The sequence below is a fragment of the Gambusia affinis genome, linkage group LG13, assembly GCF_019740435.1.
Source record: "Gambusia affinis linkage group LG13, SWU_Gaff_1.0, whole genome shotgun sequence".
Lineage (NCBI taxonomy): Eukaryota > Metazoa > Chordata > Actinopteri > Cyprinodontiformes > Poeciliidae > Gambusia > Gambusia affinis.
Window position 1 is genome coordinate 10291580 of NC_057880.1, and position 19249 is coordinate 10310828.

The 19249-nt window shown below is 39.2% G+C and overlaps 3 protein-coding genes across 5 annotated transcripts; 1 reads left to right on the top strand and 2 right to left on the bottom strand.

Annotated features, from left to right (window-relative positions):
* Positions 1-233: 233 nt before the first annotated feature.
* mzt1 (mitotic spindle organizing protein 1) lies at positions 234-2641 on the bottom strand. Of its 3 annotated transcripts, none has more exons than XM_044135738.1 (4): positions 2561-2641; positions 2303-2359; positions 1385-1530; positions 234-956 (listed from the first exon to the last, which is right to left on the bottom strand). In XM_044135738.1, the coding sequence occupies exons 1-4, from the start codon at positions 2637-2639 to the stop codon at positions 933-935; spliced, it is 306 nt and encodes a 101-aa protein (XP_043991673.1). In that variant the 5' UTR covers positions 2640-2641; the 3' UTR covers positions 234-932. The 3 variants fall into 3 exon arrangements, with proteins under 3 accessions (XP_043991673.1, XP_043991672.1, XP_043991671.1); XM_044135737.1 differs by having other exon boundaries at positions 241-956; positions 2509-2609; XM_044135736.1 differs by having other exon boundaries at positions 252-956; positions 2303-2411; positions 2509-2593.
* A 24-nt stretch (positions 2642-2665) lies between these two features.
* Positions 2666-8828, top strand: bora (bora aurora kinase A activator). The gene is made up of 12 exons (XM_044135735.1): positions 2666-2782; positions 3001-3155; positions 4061-4167; positions 4286-4331; positions 4421-4499; positions 4579-4623; positions 5556-5612; positions 5697-5974; positions 6093-6255; positions 6495-7060; positions 7159-7299; positions 8254-8828. Exons 2-12 carry the CDS (start codon positions 3006-3008, stop codon positions 8281-8283), a joined length of 1662 nt encoding a protein of 553 aa, XP_043991670.1. The 5' UTR covers positions 2666-2782; positions 3001-3005; the 3' UTR covers positions 8284-8828.
* dis3 (DIS3 exosome endoribonuclease and 3'-5' exoribonuclease) lies at positions 8639-18986 on the bottom strand. The gene is made up of 21 exons (XM_044135733.1): positions 18236-18986; positions 17983-18140; positions 16742-16938; positions 16574-16647; positions 16307-16474; positions 15984-16148; positions 13957-14070; positions 13264-13401; positions 13042-13188; positions 12852-12968; positions 12670-12771; positions 12397-12461; positions 12064-12148; positions 11837-11964; positions 11620-11706; positions 11372-11528; positions 11028-11242; positions 10774-10942; positions 10498-10656; positions 10282-10404; positions 8639-9372 (listed from the first exon to the last, which is right to left on the bottom strand). The coding sequence occupies exons 1-21, from the start codon at positions 18452-18454 to the stop codon at positions 9304-9306; spliced, it is 2856 nt and encodes a 951-aa protein (XP_043991668.1). The 5' UTR covers positions 18455-18986; the 3' UTR covers positions 8639-9303.
* Positions 18987-19249: the final 263 nt, after the last annotated feature.

A 19249-nucleotide genomic window follows, 5' to 3' on the forward strand; every position in this document is an offset into this window, starting at 1 on the left:
CAATTCGAATTATTTCTGTGGATACAGTTTAGAGCAGAGATTTCAGATCAACAGGATATCCTGCTCTTAGGAACAACCTCTGATACCTTTTTTTTTTGCTGCCGGCCCTGGATATGATCGCCCTTCTATTGTTTGTAAACGGCATTGGGCAACATTATCAGTCAGTTATACCCTTCCACCTAGTCTGACAGGAAAGATCATTTCCTTTGTAAAAATATTTAATACACTAAGAACCGTAAAATTATTTTCCGTACTGAAAAAAAACCCCACTTACTTACTCAAACTTCTTGTTTCAAATAGCTCAACTGAAACGAGAAGTCTTGGACGAAAGAGTTAAAATCAGATTTTAAATTATATTTAGCCGAAGTTCACCGCCCGTGAATTAGAAAAACTGAAGTTGTAGCCAAAAGTTTTGTTAAGCCACATCAAAACCTGATGAGGGGGTGAAAAAAAAAGAAGAATACATCTCCACCTTGTGGTCACAAATATTACATTGTTACAGGCTTTTTTTAAATATATTTTACTCATCACAAGAAGTATTGAAAATGTTGAAAGAATATTGTTTCAGTGAAAGAAATATACAAGTTCAACATCTAACAGTACATGAATATTCATACACGTGTGTAAAAAAATAAGTGAAAATTTGCACATGAGAACTGCAACACAAGTTGATGGTAAATGTGTCTTTTCTTGAATCAAGGAGTGGTGTTCCTGCCAACTGTGACACATCCCAGATTGTTTGAGAGACAGATGATCTCATTCCAGCAGAGGCAGTAACACAGCAGACTGAGGCTGGTGCCTCTTTATACAAAAACTCCAAACATCAAAGTGCAGAATCGGAGGAAATGACAATGTGGCAAAACAAATCAAGCTCAGACTCGGGGAACAGTCCATAATCCCAATGTTGGGTGATGAGATCTTTATTTTCCTCCTCAGTTTGTGCAGTTCTCAGAAACCTAAGAGGAAATAATGAACAAATTGCATAATTAAATGTTTGAAATAAAACAGTTGCAACCCTAAAGAGCCACCATGATGCCCAAGAATCAACAGCCTTCTGGATTCTTCTGATGTTAATCTACAATGTTGGTGTGTTTTAGGCAGGAATCTCAACAACAGGCTGCTTCAAATAAAAAGCAGGAAGCTTCGGCTGTCATTAGTCTTTATAAAATGAGCAAAGACTTTGTAACCATTTCAAAAGGTTAAAAAGGATGGGATTCGGATTATTTAGAGTAATGTAAGGTTACATAAATGAAAATTATAGGAAAGAAACACTGGAATAAAGGAAAACAAAAAGGGAATGCCTGACTTGAACTTAAATGTTATTCATTCACAAATTTTCCTTGAAATTATTCAACTTTTAAAAAAAAGAAAAGTGATTTTATACCTTGAGGGTCTCTGAAGCCTTACGCAGCTCTTTGATGACTGCAGACAGAGCTTCTGGGTTAATGCCTTGCTCACACAGTCGCACACAGATCGACAGAGACTCCATGTCCAAACCGGTGTTCAGCAACCTTGAGATCTCAAGCAGGACTATTGGAGAAAGAAGGTGGTGAGATGAATTTGATATTAAAAGGTAACTCAAAAAAATCCCAACATCATATTGCTGGATAAGGATGAATGTTTTGTTTTACTGTCTTGGTTTTGAGGATGAGGATTAATGTTGACATTAAAGGAAAAAAATGTCAAGAGCAATGCTAATATGTTGAGAATAAGTCAATATTTTGGGGATAAACAGTTTAAGGACTACACACTTCATGAAGCAGACATTATAATATCATTGTTATCAAAAGATGAAATCTGAAACATCATTTTTAAACTAAGCCTTGGTATATAGACTAAGACATGAATACATTTTACGCCTACTAAAACTATTCATGTCTATATATTGACAAATGATGGTTATGTAACAAAATGGGTAGTTTCTTTGTGCTTCTGATAAGTTTTATAAATCTTCAACTGGTAGCAAGTAGTATTCTATTAATTTTACATACTTGAACATGTTTATATGAATCAAACCAACGTCATTACAGCTCATGTAAAAAACAAAAAACAAAAACAACATACGTTTTGTTGCTATACCTACTTAAAACTGATGTGTGACAACACATCTCACAACATTAAAAAAAGGAAACGGATGATAAAAATCAAACTTTATACTCAATATAACATTATAATTTGGAAAAAGCAGGCATTTCTATACTAAAAAAAGAAAACATGTATACTCCCCCCATCTCCTTTTTATGTGACCGATATATTCTGTTGAACTAATTAGCCGCGCGGCCTGTTAAGGTTTTATACTTACCATCCATCGTTTCCCGGACTGCGTTCAGGTTTGTATTTGCTGCACTTGCCATAGTTACTGAAAAAAACAGCTAAAACTGTTAGCAGGTAGCTAACCAACGCACAACGTCCTGCACGGCAGATTATTAACAGTATATAAAACAAGATTATTTCAACAATGCAGTCACAGTTTTGTTTGCCCTCATAAGTTTTTAAATGACATCGTACATTTAAAACTACCACAATAACTGACGGGGCGCGTTAGCAGCTTGACAGCTACCTAGCTTGCAAAGATTCCCGCATCGAAACCAGGAGGAGGAAGTGACGACACTAAATTCTTCATTGGCTACTGAAAACATCCTGTAAGATTTCTATTGGCTGGCAGGTTTTGTGGAGGAAATTGAAATAAACGTTTGAACTGTTTCCTTATTAGAGCTGTGGTATTGACTCTTCTCATTAAAACAGTCGATTTACTCGTCGAGGACGGTTCTTTTTAACAATTGTAAGTACCAACTTTAAAAAAAAATGTTTTGTATATCTGGGTTCTGTAAGTGATGCATTTAAACGTATGCACGCAAAGTTCCTTTTAACGTAGCCAAGCTACCGAGCTAACCTTGTAACAAAATATGAACTGGATTTACTGGACTACTCTCTCTAAAACGCTTAGTGTTTGAAGCGTTAGTTTTCTTTTCTGCTAACAAAAATGTTTGTTATTTCCAGCTAAGATGGGGGATCATATCGAGGTACAGATCACCCCAGAGACTCCAGGCAGGCCTTCCATTAGAAATCCCTTTGAGAGTCCCAATGACTACCACCACCTCAGGGAGCCTCTGGCGCCCAGTCCGTCTGTCTTCAGATCCAAGCCCTGCAAGGCTGTAAGATTTAAATTTATCCTATTACTAATGTTAAACCTACTGGATACGATGCGTGTTTTTAATTAGAAATCAGAAGCACCGTTGTTGTTGTAACTGCTTGCCAAATTATTCACAGACTTGTAACTTTGTGACATTTTGTCATGCTATAACTACAAACATCCATGTAATTTATTGGGATCCTTTGTGATACATCGCCACAACACTAAAGTGGTGGAAAAAGAATATTTGTATTTCCACATTTTAAGAAACTTTGATAAATGCGGCTGTACCTTTCGCTGCAGGTACATCTTCAAGTCTTTTTGGAGAACATCCCTACCATCTTTGCATGTCTACAAGCTTAAGATCAGTCCAACTGGGTGCAGAGGAACTGTAAAAATTTATTTTAAGGTCTTGGCACAGTTTCCATAGATTGGATAAAGTCTGGATTTGGATTACATCACAAAAGCCCAATTCTTCCATCTCATTCCCAAAAATATACATCCTGTGTGGTCATTCGCGCTCATGCTAATGTAACATTGCCATCCATCCATGACATGGAAAACTAAGTATCCAACCAATCATTGCAAAGCAGTCCATGAAATGCAGTATATTGTGCAGCTTCAGATGGAACCTATATACTAATCTGGGGACTATTTAAGGGAGTTTGCTATTATCATTAGAGTTTTTTTGTTGTTGTTTTTTTTAGAATTGTAAAAAAAAATTTTACATATTAAAGCCACATATTCTTTTCTCTTCACAGTTATGCCCTGTTTTACATTGATCTGTCACATGAACTCTTAATAAAACACTTCTCAGTTTGTGGTGAAAATGTTCAAGAGATAAGAGTACTGCCAAATAGTGTGTATTCACACATTTTTCTTTGCTGAGTAGTGTGTAGTACGTAGCCTTTCTTATCTCTTTTCCAGACTCCACCTAAGTTTAACTGGTCTATTGATGAAATGGCCAGTCTTCTACCAGTGCATATAGATCCAGAGGAAATCCAGCGGCAATCATTCTACCTCAGCCAGACGAGGTATATGTTGTTAAGCAGTAAATCAGATAAGTTGTCTAGAACTGAAAAAAAATTTTTTTTGACAAAATTCAGATAATTTTAAATCTATCCTATATGTTTCTATTTTACTTTATTTCAGGATGGATTCAGACATTGAGGAAAAATGTCAGAATGCTATTAAGCAGGTAAATAATGCATCTGTGCTTATAATCTATGCTTTGAAACATATGAGTCCCTGGTTATGTAATTATATATTTTGTATTTTCGAATGAAGTTTTTCACCAAAGGAGCCATCGTGCCTTCCCCTTGGGCAGCACCAGAAACCCGTAGAGGCACTCACCTGTACAAAAAAAGTAAATAACATTACAGAAAATTTGTGTGTTGTGAGTTGTCTTTCTATTTATTTTAATGCAACTTCTGTGTTTTTTTTAGGTCCTTTTTCTGAAGCGATCTCAGAAGAGTCTGAAAAAATCTCAGGTTAGTTTCCATTAATTATAATATCTAAAATATCCGGTAGCTAATCTCTATTCTTTTCAAGTAGGAATTTGTTTTCATCAGTGTTGTCCTGTTCCATACTTCAGTAAAAATGATTGTGGATCTTTAAAATAGTGCATTGTGCACAACGCTGACCATTGTTTATTCCAATATCATAATTTTTCTAACTCTCAAATGTAAAAATGCAGCCAGTCGGCAATATGTGGCACTTAGGGACGTTTTTGTGTAAAAAATTGAAAAATAAAACAATTGGGGAAAAAGGTTAACTGAAATATGCAAAAAAAAAACACCTAAGATCTAAGCAAAGAAGTTGGATAGAAGTTACAACTTCTACAAAGTTTTTTTATTTTTTTATTTATTTTTTTGCTTTTGTTTTTTCGTTTCATAATATAGAACCACAAACATCCAATGACTGTCACATAAAATCAACCTGCTGGTAAACCCCTTCTTTAAACTTTGCTAAGTACAGCAAAAGTTTTCAGAATAGGTGACCTATGCCCATTCTTATTAAAGAGAATATACTCTAAAAAAAAAAAAAAAACTCTTGACCAACAAAAAAAAAGGACAACAAAAAAACTCCAGAAAGAAGAAATTATTCATCTTTTTTTTTTTTCTTTGTTTGACAAGTGTGAGGTCCTTTTGAGTTTTTTGGTTGCAATAATTTGAAGATTCTTATTCTACAAATGTTGCACGGCTTTGTTTATGGAATATTAATTAGTGTTTTTGAGCAGAAAAAAAAAATCCCATTAAGAATTTTTTTTGCACTTCATACCAGGAGATTAAAGGAAAGGAACTATAAAATCACAGAAGAGCTTATGTATTTTAATACCAATCATTTACATTGTAACGTTTATTTCTAAATTACCTTCTGCTTACTTTGCTTGACACGACTAATTAGTCTGTTTTATTGACAGTTGCTTGCCAGACGACTCTTTCACTACCTTTGGCGTTTGATTTGGAGAAATTACTCGGTAAGCTTCAGTCAGCTCAAATCGAAGTCGGCAGCATCTCCTTTAGCTTTTGTCGTGTTTTTATGTGACGTTTGTTCACCTCAGGAGAATACTACCGCTACGAGGAGGCCTGTGATGCCGTACAGGAGAGCCTCAGTTCCTCCTCGTTGAGGCGAAAGCTCTTCCTCGACGGCCAGTTCAGCTACAGCAGCTCCGACAGCTCCACGCCGCCGAGCCCCGACAGAGCCAACGGCCAACTCGAAGGGCCGTCTCCCTACAGAGGTGGAGCTGGAGCCGCAGGTGATGGTGTTGAAGGGGATGCATTAACATCTGTCTATCTGTCACCTCTGGCTGGCGGCCGGTCGGCCCAGACTCCCTCTACGGTACGTCGTGAGTCCTTTAGAAAATTGTCGTTTTTAATATTTAACGAGGAGGAGACATTTGTAGGATAAAAGCCGTGCACAATTAAACAAATGCTCATTTTAAATGTCTGGACTGCAGGGCCAGTTCTCCTCGAGTCCCATCAAGCAGGGCTGCTTCAGAGACTGCAGCCTCGGCAGCATCAGCAGCCCTCTGTTTCCTGATAGGTCATCTCCTGCTGGCCACGCATCGCCGACTGTTTCTCCTATCCTTGTTGACATGGCGCGGACTCCCATAGACTCAGGTAGACAATCAGCTTTCAACTGTGGAGCGTTGCTTGGCGAAGTGGTTACAGAGGCTAGGACTTCAGTCCTCTGTACCTTTGCTGCATGTCTTCCCCCCTTCCGTCTGCCCCCTTCATTTCGGATCACTATCAAAATAAAAGCCACTATTGCTGAAAAATTGTACAAAAAAAAAAATCCAAACTGTAAGAGATTGTGGGCGTCCAGGTTGATTTAATCTCCCTGATCTGGACCTTTTCAGGTAAGCAGAAACCGCACAGCAACTTTACCCCACATGGAGGCCCGCTGGATGCGGACGTTGCCCTCACTAATGAGAGTCCGTTCGTGGAAGGATGCTCCCCAATCCGTAGCTGCTCCCCTCACCAACTCCACTACCAACACGAGATCCAAAACACTTCCAGGCCCAAGGCCAGACCCAGAGTCCGCAACTGGGCGTCCCCTCCGCTGATCTCGCCAATCCTCAACCCGAAGCTCCAAGACGACCGGGAGGCCGAAGAACACTCTCCCACCTCTTCCTCATCTTCTCTCCCAGCCATGGAACTAGACCCAACGTCACCGCCGGCAACAGACGGCCACTCTGATGCCCCTGAAAGAATTAACCTGGATACCATGGAGGTTGTGAAGATGGAAGAAGGAAAAAATGTGGGGCTTAAAAAAAGGCTGGAGGAGGATGAGGAGGAGGTTGGATTCCCTTCAGAACACCTGACTAGCTCTCGCATGGGAAATGCGTCGGCGACAGAAAGCTCTCAGATGTTTCTTTCGCTCCTGGCAGAAGGAAGTAGCCTTCGCTACGACACCAGCATGCAGGTCAGCGAGAGAAACTTGACAAAACCTTATTCTCATTTGTATTCCGGTGAGACTCCATTGTAAGGCTTCCTTCTTAATAAATGTTAACTGTTGTGCAGGTGGACAGTGGCTATAACACCATCTCAGCCGGCACCGCTAGCCTCATCGACGGCATCAGCTCAGACTTCCAGAGCAAAGAGTCCATCAGTTCCAACCTGGCAGAAGAAGTGTTTCCCGTCAACCGACTCGGTAAAGTTAAGGTGAGGTTAATCGTTGGTTGTCCCTTTGATCAAGCTAGACCTTTTATATTTAGATACATTGAAACCTATTTTTAAGGCATCCTAACTATAAATTTTGTTCGGAAATCCCTAAACCTGGAAACTATAGCTAGCCGCACCATCCTTGGAGTCGCAATTCGCTTTGCAATATCAGTGAATGCAGCACTGCAAAAAGTGCTTGGACACAATATTTGGTAGGATAATATGTTTATTGCAACATGCATTTTCCCTATGGATATTGATCATATTTTACCAGTTACATAGACTTTTAAGTATCCCTTAGACGGAGTTATAGTTTGTTTGGCATAAATGCTAAAGCTCATTGAGGGTTAACTGGACAGAAAGAGACAAAAAAAATGGATTAATCAAAATGAATATTGTTTAATGTATTTTAAAGGCACGTTATGTGATAGACTAACACATAGGAAACCGATAGGGCCCTGAAATCCTGTTGTCGAGCTTTCAAGTTTGTCCCTCGTCCAACACGTCTGAGTCAAATGGCTGAATTACCCAACTCTGCTTTAAACAGAAAACTTTACCCCAATCTTTCCTGTATGTTTTACGGTCTTCATCAGCTGAGATTAAAGGTATTAACAGAAAGGGGGTTGAATGTAGCTGCGAGCCACACTTTTTAGATTCTTTAAAAGATTTTGAATTCCACATACTTTCTTTCCATTCCACAATTATCACTACTTTGCGTTGATCTATTACGTAAAATCTCAAGAAAATAAACTGAAGTTTGGGGTGGTAGATGGATAGATAGATATAAACTTTATTTTATTTTTTTTAGTATTGTGAAAAAGTTCTCGTGCCTAAATACTCGGCGAAGGCTTCATTGAAACTTCGACCAACAACTGTACTGCCTGAATATTCACACGGACCCCTTTGAGCTCTTCATCTTTTAATAATAGTTTTCTTTGTGTTTTGTTTTTTTAGGCATTTCATCCTCCTCGCTGCCTAACCTGATTTTCTATGTTTAAAGGGACGCTCTTCCAACGAAGGCCTATGATTACTTTTCAATAAAATTCAAATAAACGTACACTATGTTTTGCAATGTTGAGTTTTACCAGAATGTTTTGCTGTGAATGAAACTGCAGGGCAACAAATACCTGACTGAAAGCAAACCCTCTGCCTGTTATGAATGATCACAGGGAATGTTGAGCTGCAGGGAGGTTTTTCTTTTCAGTCATTTTGTAAACCACTGAAATCTCATTCTTTGTGATAGTTTTTAAATTAAGATGTGGTGGTTTGATAAAATTGGGGAAATTTTGTGAAAAAATGTCTTAATGTTGCACATGAATATCTTTATTTTTTTTTTAAAATGCTGTAAAGATGCCCACGGGCAGAATTTCAATTATAATCTGTGCCAGACTATTACTGTATTTATATTTTTTTTATAAAACTTTGTTTTCTCTTTTTAAAAACGTATCAGTATAACCAATACTTGTTTAAATCAGGATCTGTAGTTCACAACTGTAATTTTTCAATAAATACAACTAATGCAAAACAAATAATGCCACAAATTAATTGAGTTGGGGGGAAAAAATGGAGCCCTTTTATTTTGAAACATTTTGACATGAGGGTTTTTATATTAAAATGCCTTAAACTTCTCTTTTTTTTTTGCCTCAACATGTCATTTGAGTTGTTCTGTTTATTTGCAGAACACATCAACAGTTCTATGATGAGATCAAAAACACTGCAGCAAAATCACTCTGCAAATGTCACCTATTCATTTTTGTTTTAGGTTAAACTAATGTGACATTTATCACATACACTGCTTTATTTGCACCAGCAAATATTTTAAGCAAAAAGAAGAGTAAAAATACACCAGTGTCCGTTTCACTGGATCGAACTTACTATAATGAGCGACGTGTTTGCTGGGAGGAGATTTGCACGTGTTTAAGACTGTAAACACAAGAACAAATCTCCTTCAATTAGTACTAAAAATAAAGTCGGGATCTTCTGGGTGAACTCCCAACGCTCGTCTCAGCGGTCCAGTTTTCGCTTCTTGGCTTGTGGTTCCGCTTCAGGTGCGGGAACACTAACACCAGGAATCTATATGGAGAAAAATAGAAAGAAACCAGAGCTTCAGAAAATGTCATTATCGTTTTATCAAAGCTGTCGCTGAAGGTGCCATTTAGTAGGTGAATCTTTTCTCACTGACAACAAAAGGAAGGCTGGATTGCAAAGTGGACGGATTCCCACTGCAGGATTTATTTTATTTTAAAACGGGTTTTAAAAAGAAACCGTAATAAAAGCAAACAAAACGTTCTGCTTTACAGGGTTTTTTTTGGTCAACATCACAAGAGTCACAAGAGTAGAGTTGTGCTGTCGTTAGTAACCCTAACCCATTACAAAAGACTGACTTTAGGGATGTCAACATATTGTATACTCTAGAGTACCAGAGTTGCATTTGTTTTCCAGAGTTCCTACTTCATCTTTAAAAGTGTGGAATTCATCATTTTCCAAGTCCATATAAGAAATGAAACTCAATAGAAACATTTTTTTCTATTATCAGAAGATGAGAAGATTTCAGTGCCTAATTAAAGCAGTGATTTCTCACTGACTTATATTGAATGTACATGCTTCATCTTATGACTTGCCACATCTCATTGAGTTTGGTATTTTACAGATCCGTTCTTTTGATTTTTCACTTACTGACTGACTATACTCATTAAAAAATCCATAAAGGGCAATTTAATACCCACTTGATTTACAGCCAACTTCCAATTCCCGTTCAGCTGGACCAATAGTTCCTAAAGTGGATCTCAAATTCCAAACAAAACACTAAGCACTTTTGTTCTTATTTTTCTTTTTTAAAGGAAACATGCTACTAAAATCTACAAATATGCTTTATGCATACTCTGAAAATGACAAAGACAGACATTTAATTGTTATATATGTAATAAATAAATAAACAAAGAGAAGATAAATACTTGGGACCAGTGTTTAAGTTGTCCTTACCACAGGTTCTGTTAGAGCCATGCGGATCTTCTGGTGCTGAATGTTGGAGTCGTCCAGGCTGATGGTGACCTTCACCTGGTCAAATATGTGGAAAGTGTGCTGCTCCACCTTCAGAGAGGGACCCTTTACACAAATACACAGGAAACATTTTTAACAGTTATTCTCTGACAAAAAAAAAAAAAACCTGAAGCAGAACAAGAACTGAAGTGTCTGGACCTCTTCGTCAAAAACGAGGCTGGGAGAAGCTTTGTCTTTGGAGTTAAAGAAAACGGTTCCTTCCAGACCGAACTTCGGGATCAGAACGATGATCGCGTTCTTCCGCACGAACAGAACGAATCCCTCCTCGTTGATAATTCCTCTGGTCTTGAAGAACAACTGTAAGGGCAGGGAAAGGATGCTTTGATCAAATTCAGATACAACTTTCCAAGTATCAAGTGAAGGCGAATGTTTACTATGCTACGAATGTCTGCAGAGAACAGCAGAGTGGAAGACCTGAGTGTGGAAGGCCACAGACGCTCTCTGCGCGTACTGAGACATTTTGTGTCTGTAGTTGAGGTTGTTGCAGAGGGCCGACTGTTTGTGTTTGTCCATCAGATCAGGGTAGGTGCTGTCTGCTCCAATGGCCACCGCCAGCAGGCGGTGCACAATGATGTCAGCGTACCTGCAGAGAGGCCAAACAAAGAGATCAAAGTCAACTGTACTGGACGCTTTCTTTCTGTGAGAAAAGTATATCGAAATTTTCGTACCTCCTAATCGGGGAGGTGAAGTGAGTGTAAATGGGCGAGGCAAGACCGTAATGGTGGAAGTCGCTGTCCATGCCAGAACAAAAATAAACGGCTTGCATCATGCAGCGAGTGGCTAAGATACGCAGGAGCGTGTTGAAATACTGGAAGCCGTCCACTTTGGCCACATCCAGGGAATCGGCCAGCGCTTTGGCCGAATCCGTGTGGATCATCACGTTCTGATTAAACATGGACACAAAAAAAATCTACTTTAGGTTTGCTCATTAGTAGGATTGATGCTTGAATAAATTTGGGTACTTAATGATGCATTCAAAGTCTTTTTTTAGTGACACGTGGATTCAACCGACCTTGGACTTTGCAGCTTTGATCAGGATGTCGTAGTTGGACGGAGGGGGAGCTGGATGCTTCCTCAGGAGAGCGCTCTCTGGAAATTCATCGTAAATCTTCTGAGCAACTGAAATATTGGCGAGCAACATAAACTCCTCCACCATGGAGTTTGTCTCCCTGAAAGACGAGTAGTAGTGATAAGAACACTGACAGATACAGAAAACGGACATCTTGTAAGGGCTTCGGCAGAATTTTGAAAGTCGCTTACATGAGTTCTTTAGTCTGCAGATCAATTGGGTCATGAGTTTCACTGTCTATATGGAACCGAACCTCTAAGGAAGACAGCGTGAGGGCCCTGTGGATAGAAACCGGCATATAAGACTTAAACCGGGTCATTTGAAGTCACAGCACTTCTATCGTATCTTATCTAAGCAGTCAAATCATTCAGCAATCTGTAAATTGGTTTTCTCTAATCATTTCCTCACCCGTTTTCTATCCTCTTCCTTTTGAGGATCTTTGCGAGTTTGTTGAGGCCCCTCAAGCTTTTAGTGATGTCGTCGTTCTTGTTGGCATCATCTATCCTCATCTGGGCCTCGGCGTAAGTGAGAGACGCCTGAGAAACATCCGGCAGCAAAAAGGAAAACTGAATAATTAAGACACATATGCCATAAAAATATACTTAACCTATGCATTTTCTAGTCAGTATTTTTACCTTGGAGTTAATGACGCTTTTTGTAAACCGAGTCTTCAAAATTTCTGCTTTGTGGTTCATCTCCCAAATACATGAAAACGCAAACCTGCGGACAGACGGAAAAACAAGAAACCAGAATTTGAAATAATTTGAAAGTATTTTCCTCCGTCTTTTCACTTCGACTGGGGAGGAATTCAATCTGATTTCACCAACTCTCAAGTGATTATCTGAAACAAAATGCTGTCCTATTGGCATTGAGGCCTGGATGAATGACAGCAATGTTGTGTTGAGGCGACAATAACTTTGGAGGTTGCTCTAAGTGTGTGTATGTGTGTGTATGCGTTTCATCCTCACCTCTCCACATTGGACCGTAGAGAGCAAAGGTTAGAGCTGAGCAGCTCAGGAACCATGTCTATTCTCTGTGGGGGAACAACATTAAAAACTGCTCACAGCTTTCAAGCAGAAATAGAGTCATGGCATAATCCTAGGCATTATTCATAAATCATACATGCGACTAAAGATGTTTAAGTTCTGCTTTCTTTCCTCGTTTTTAATAGATGCACTGGACTCCATCTTGCACCTTTTTATGAGGTTAAAACGGAGCAATGTGAGTTTTGATTGTCTTACTTTGCCACATAAATACACGGTGGTCCCTCTGTTAGCCGCCTCTTTGTCCAGAGCATTGCCAGGTCTGATAAAGTGACTGACGTCAGCGATGTGAACTCCTACCTACAGCGAAACGCATTGCAAGGTGATTAAAATTCACCACCCAATAACACAAATATCTTAGGACTGTCACTGATGAGCACCTCAAGCTTCCCGTTTTCCAGCTCCCTGCAGTGCAGCGCATCATCTATGTCTGTACATCCTGGAGGATCCACACTGCACACTGTTAAGTGCCTCAGGTCCTGCCTCTGTGCCATGTCCTATACAACACATACATGTTATCGCCGTACACACGCATTTAGAAATACTTTGTGCAGCTGCAGGAGATGTTACCTCTGGTGTGATACTCCACGGCGTTTTGGGAAGAAAACTGAGAACGGCCTGAGAGAAGACCTGATGTGGAACATCGTGCTCCAGAAGCAGGACTTCCTCCTCGGTTTCCTTCTCACCAGCGCCTCCCAGACTGCGGACAAAATGACCCTAACACACACATAATTAACAGGGGTCAATTGCAGCTCTTTGTGGGCTGTGGTAAATTAATGTGATGGAACTTACATTTGGGTATCTAGAGTCTTTCGGCCAGCCATCAATGGCCACCATAATCCTCTGACCTGCAAGAGTGGAGGCTTGACGCGTTTCGATGCGAATGCGTGGGATACGGCGATCTGCTGGGGTGAAAAGATGGCGGGTGGACTGGGAGGGGGGGGGGGAGTTGGACAGGAAAAAATAAGCATCTTTGGGGGAAGGGTGCCTAATCACGTTTCATACAAAGTTCTCATATTTAACTTTTAAACTCTTTCAAACTAACGTTTGGAAATCTAAAATCTTTTCATATATTTATTTTTTGCTCTATATCCAAACCTTTTAAATATTTAAATCAAAATCAAATCAAATTCTATTTGCATAGCACATTTCAGCAGCAAGGCATTTCAAAGTGCTTCACATCATAACAAAAACAAAAACACAATGTCATACAACACAGAATCAACAATTAAAACATTACATTAAGTCAAGTGCCTCCATTAAATTTGTAATTGATTACGTTTCATATACAACTCTAAACAGGTGGGGTCTTAGTCGAGATTCAAAGGAAGTCAGTGTTTCAGCTGTTTTATGGTTTTATGGAAGTTTGTTCCAGATTTGTGGTGAAAAGTCAGACTTTTCCAGTAGTTTCCAAACTGTCCAGAAATCCTGTGCAATTACAACCTTCATATTTTAAGATGTGGACAGGCAAAATGGTATACATACTTCTTTGATTTGGGAGACATTGAGCATGCCACAGAATGGCCTCCAGTTCCTTTTGATGATTCCCACTACTTTTCCTGTTGCCCTCCTGGCCGTCTCAGTTAATGGTCCCGTCAGCTAGACAGAGACAGAATTAAGAGGATTTGTTAAAAACAATGTTCTTGGGGACTTCCGTTGTTACGACGTTTTACCATATTCTGTGACCATCCTATATTGTGACCGCAGGAGGCACTGTTGCAGTCTTAACCGTACTTTGCAATATCGCAGTAAAGTACGGTACAAAATAATAAAAAGTAACATCTTACAACTACTATTGTGACTATTATCCAAATATAGACGGTATCTGAAAAGAGCTATCCTATTCTGTCACCGTCTATACTTCCACAATAGTCACAATATTAGGGGTAAGATCTTACTTTTTATTCTTTCTTCGGCTTTTCTGTTACTTTCCCCTTGGCGTTAGGCCGAGGTATGGAAAATTACGGTATAAAATTGCAACAGTGCCTCCTGCGGTCACAATACACAATACATGACCACAAAATATAGTGTAACCACGGGACGCAGCAACAATTAGCAGTTAACGGGTTCAAGCTAACAACCAAGGAGGCGCAGGGTCGATAAATGACAAACTCGGAATTGATTCTGCGAGAATTATGAGGGTTTCGCCAAGAAATTAAGTAACAATTAGAAGCAATTAGAAGAAACTGTGAAAGGGAATACCAGAATGGACGACGTGGAAGGGCAAATTGAGAAGGTAGAAGAGGGGAGCCAAAACATTTGCAGCGCTATCCGATAAACCAACGGCTAGAATTAAAATCAGTGGAAACTTAACCAATTCATTTATAACCAGTTCTTTCATTATCATGAAAGATAAACAAGACAACGCTGTTGTGCTTCGAAGCTACTCTTTGCTTGTTTATAGTATAGAACCCATTAGTCAATTGATTAGGCAGAGGTCAGATATAAAAGAGGTAATTATGACATGCGGCGAAACTGGGCCTGACTATTTATTGATAAGTATAGCACAACCCACACAGGCACTCCCAAAACCGATGCAATTGCTAGATGAGTTTGGTTTAGTCTCTCGTTGCGAAATTAATATAAACAAAACTCAAGGATTAACATTTAACACCCCCCATCTTCAACTAAGATCACGTACAATTGAAATTGCGATGTTGAGTCTATCAAACATTTGCTGTCAAAGTCTCACTTCTCTCTAGAGTGTGACATCAATTGCGGCCCACTAAATTCAAAAATAAAGTCAGACATACCAAAAATAAAGTCAGAGCTACATAGATGGAATGCTATTCTCTTTTTAAGTTTAAGCTCCCAGGTAGTATCAGGATTTATATTCCTCCACAAATGATGTGCTTTTTGTTTTGGAGACTTTGTGTTTTGGAGACTTGTGGTCGCACAAGGTGGCGACCACTTCCATATTTTTTGGGATTCCCAGTAAACAAGACACTACTGGGAAGAGATCCACAAACATATTAATATATATATTGTAATCATTCTATTCAAATGTGAAACTCTGTATCTGGGCAGTTTACTGTTGGACCGAGAAAAGCAAAAACAGTGCTGGCTGTACTATAAATCTGTCATAAGAAAATGGATAATAGCAGAACCACCGGCTATTGAAAGAATTGAAATTGTCTATCAGATCTATGTTATGGAGAAAATATCTATTTCCCTTCAAATAAAAAAAAATAAAAAAGATCTGGATCAAACTGACAGAGTATGTAAAACCAATTAGACCTGATTTCATTTGACTACTTGTGAATTATGGCAGCCTGCCCTTTTTTTGTTTCTATGTGATGATGTGGTGCCCCCCCCAGTTTTGTTAAGTTCTTTTATTGTTTTGAACTTTCTGCTCTCATCCTTATCTATGACCTTGAATGACTAATGGTGTAATAATGAATGTGATGGAAATCTGAAAGAGAGAAAGAAAGAAAGAAATAAAGAAAGAAGAAGAAAAAACAGATGTTGGAAAGATCTTTGGTAAAAAAAGAAAACAAACAAACAAAATTCACCACTTTTTCCTCCTCATCCTCATCCACGTTATCGTCCTTCGCCGCACCATCGTCCTGCAGCACAACTGACGACGGCGCCACCCACTGATTCTTTGGCAACAGCTGCACAGCAACCACATCCTGGTGCACTGCTCTGTTGAGGTTCTGAAGACCCTGGATAAGAACCTGGAGGCAAGGAGAAGAGCAAAACATAGCTTTTTATTCTCTAAAGTAGAGCTTTAGGCTCCAATAAACTAATTCTTTACTCCGAAATCCTAAATCTGGAGTCTTGTTAGTGAATTAGCAGGACTCCAGGACATTTCCTAAGACAAGTCCATGCCCACCTCGGTGCTGTCCTCCCCCTCTCCTTGGACAAAAACCGTGGCCTCCAGATAGTTGTCCCTGCTGGCCCTGAAGGTTCCCTGGAGAAATGAGCCAGACTTGATTCCTGCCTGGACCTTCGACAAAGGGAGATGCTCCGGAAACAACACTTTACTGCTGGTAATCTCATTCTGACGGAGAACAGGAAGCAAAGTAGGGGAAAGACAAAAATAATGCTTTCAGTATGGAACCAGATTTATTTCTGCGTATAGCTAAACAGTTGTGCCCACCTTATCATCGTTGGACAAAGCCAAGCAATCCACCAACTCAGGGTTCCCTGTCAAACTCTTGATGTATTCATCAACTAGAATGTAAAAAGAAAAAACAATTTTAGTGACATGTACAAGCATGCTTCATCTTCAAGACTGTCGTGAGGACGGGAGATGAATACACTTTACATTTGTACACCGCCAAGCCGGTCTCTTCAGCCTTCAGCTTGTTGCTTTGATCGTTGGTGAGGAGGACCACCTTGAGCCCATCTGGGCCCGACTCTGGCGTTTTCAGATGCTGGCTATACCATTTGGCGGCCACACGGATCGCCCGATCATTACAGTCATTGGCGCTCTCCCCTGGTTCACGTTCGATGAATGTCTCTCTGCAAGAACATGGAGTCTGTAGTAAAAACTACCGAAGTGCTTTGCAGTGGAGGGTTAACATCTATAAGGCATTAAACATATCAGAGTCAACAGAATTCAAGCACAATGTTCAGCTTAGCATGGATGCTATTTAGTAACACAAGTCTCTACAAGAGCTTTAAATTCTCCCTGTGTGCATTATTGCATTTTAGCAATTATTTTAGAACCAATGTGGAAAAATTTGAGAATGCAGCTTCACAAAGTTTTGAGAAAACTCCAGGAGTCGGTAAAAAGTTGCAAAAGTTTAAGGTTTTAAGAAAGTACTTAAATTACATGAGTAGTTGCGTACTTTCATTGTACATAAAAAAGGCAGGTGCTGTTGTCTCCTTAGGGCTAACAAGGGCTACTGAACAAGATTACGGAAAGCCTTCTGTACCATTAAAAAAAAACAAAAAACATAAGGAACAATGAAACAAAGAATCTGAAAAGATTAGGGCAAATAAATATGCTTCAAAATAAAAATAATGTTATCATTGTCGAGAACATTCAGAAATGTAGTCTGAACAGGTTTCCCCCTGACCATTAAGCTAAGGCATGCCAACTATAAAACTGCTGAGAAGCATGGGTTGACCATCACTAAGTAACAGAATGTAAAGTTAAAAGTTTCAGCAACACTAAAGCCACCTGTCAAATAGTTACCAATCATATCCTATTAGGTGCCTGCGTGACCGGAGCGTTCTCTAGCTGTATGGATGGAGTACTGAGTTATGTGTTGCTGTGCACTGCCACTGAGCTGGCTCAGAGAAAACATTTGAGGAAATATCCACTGAATACTTAGGAGATATCGGAAAGATATTGTAGAAATTTATAAAAGAACTATAAATCAAGTATTAAGATATATTATAAGTTCACCACCTTTGCAGATTTACCCTGGCCACAAACATTTTTTGGCACTAAATGAACCCCATAATTAGGTACAGGTACTTGCAAGAAATCTAAACAGTGCGTTTCTAAATATCAGAAGTGTGCATTTAGATGATCTTGTGATTTCCCCTCCGTGGTACCTGTGGTGTTCGTTGGTGAATGTGTAGAAGTGTCTTCCTTGTTCATGTATGATATCCTTCAGGCGTTTATAAACCGGTGCACTGCGATGACGAACCTCCTGAAGAACAGTCTGAAGGATTATCACGTTGCGAATCACGGGATCTTCCAATACATCAATCTGAAGTTTAAAAAAAAGAACGTAAACATAAAAAAAAAATCGGATGAGAGGAACGTTTGGAAATCTCGAAAAGTATAACTACCCTGGATTGTTACCTGATGTAGCACTACGTTGGTGTCAGGAACCAGATAGTGAGGGTAGGGACACAGACTGCTCTCAATACACGCGTCTCTCTGCAGCACCGTGGAGTCCTGTTTGCACTCAGTGCAGACTTCACTTCCACACCAAATATCATCTCTCAGGTAATGCTCACGTACGACCTTCATCACCCCACCCGATCGGGTCTTCTTAACGAAGGTCTTAGACTTCAACATGATGAAACTATACGGCCACCACGTTTAATTTCTGATTATTTTATCCCAGCATCTGAAGCTACCAGGCAGTCCCACTAACCATGTGTAGTCACTCGTGGGGCGGAAAAAAACTTTCCAAGGGTTAGAGGAGCTATGGGGTTTCTGGTTTGGGTGTTATCAAGCTTACATATATTATCTCTGTCTTGAAGAGACAGTAATAAAAAGTTTTTACCTTTTTTTATTTAAAAAGGTAATAGCCTTATCAGCTAGACTAAAAATAAAAAAATAAATCTCATGGCTAGTTTTGGTTGTTCGTTTCATTTCTCGATAAAAACAAAGCGAAGGAAGACAGAAGAGAAGCTGATTGACGAAGAAATTTATTTTATAGCACATCCCAGCGTTAGGAGGTTTGTACTGCACCACAATTCTTCGCCATTCTGTGGGGGACATTTTATAGAAACACGCACAAAACAAGGACTTTTACAAAGATTTTAGGTCAAAATGTATGGCTGTGAGGTCCGTTGTTGTACTTCTCTAAGTTCCGGTGTATTATATTTAATAATACACGAACAATAAACACGTATATATCTATTTATCATTTTGAAAATAAAATTATTAAAATGTTGAAAATTCTCTTGTTAAATTTGACCGAAAAAACAAACAAAAATGTAAATACAGGAAAAAATAAATACACTTCTGTCCAAATGAATATTCAGTTTTAGATCAGTTTCACTATATGATTAGTGTTGGAATTTAGAAGTCAATTTTTAAGCACCAGGGTATTGTCCTGTTTTAAATTGATTTTCCGATATTACT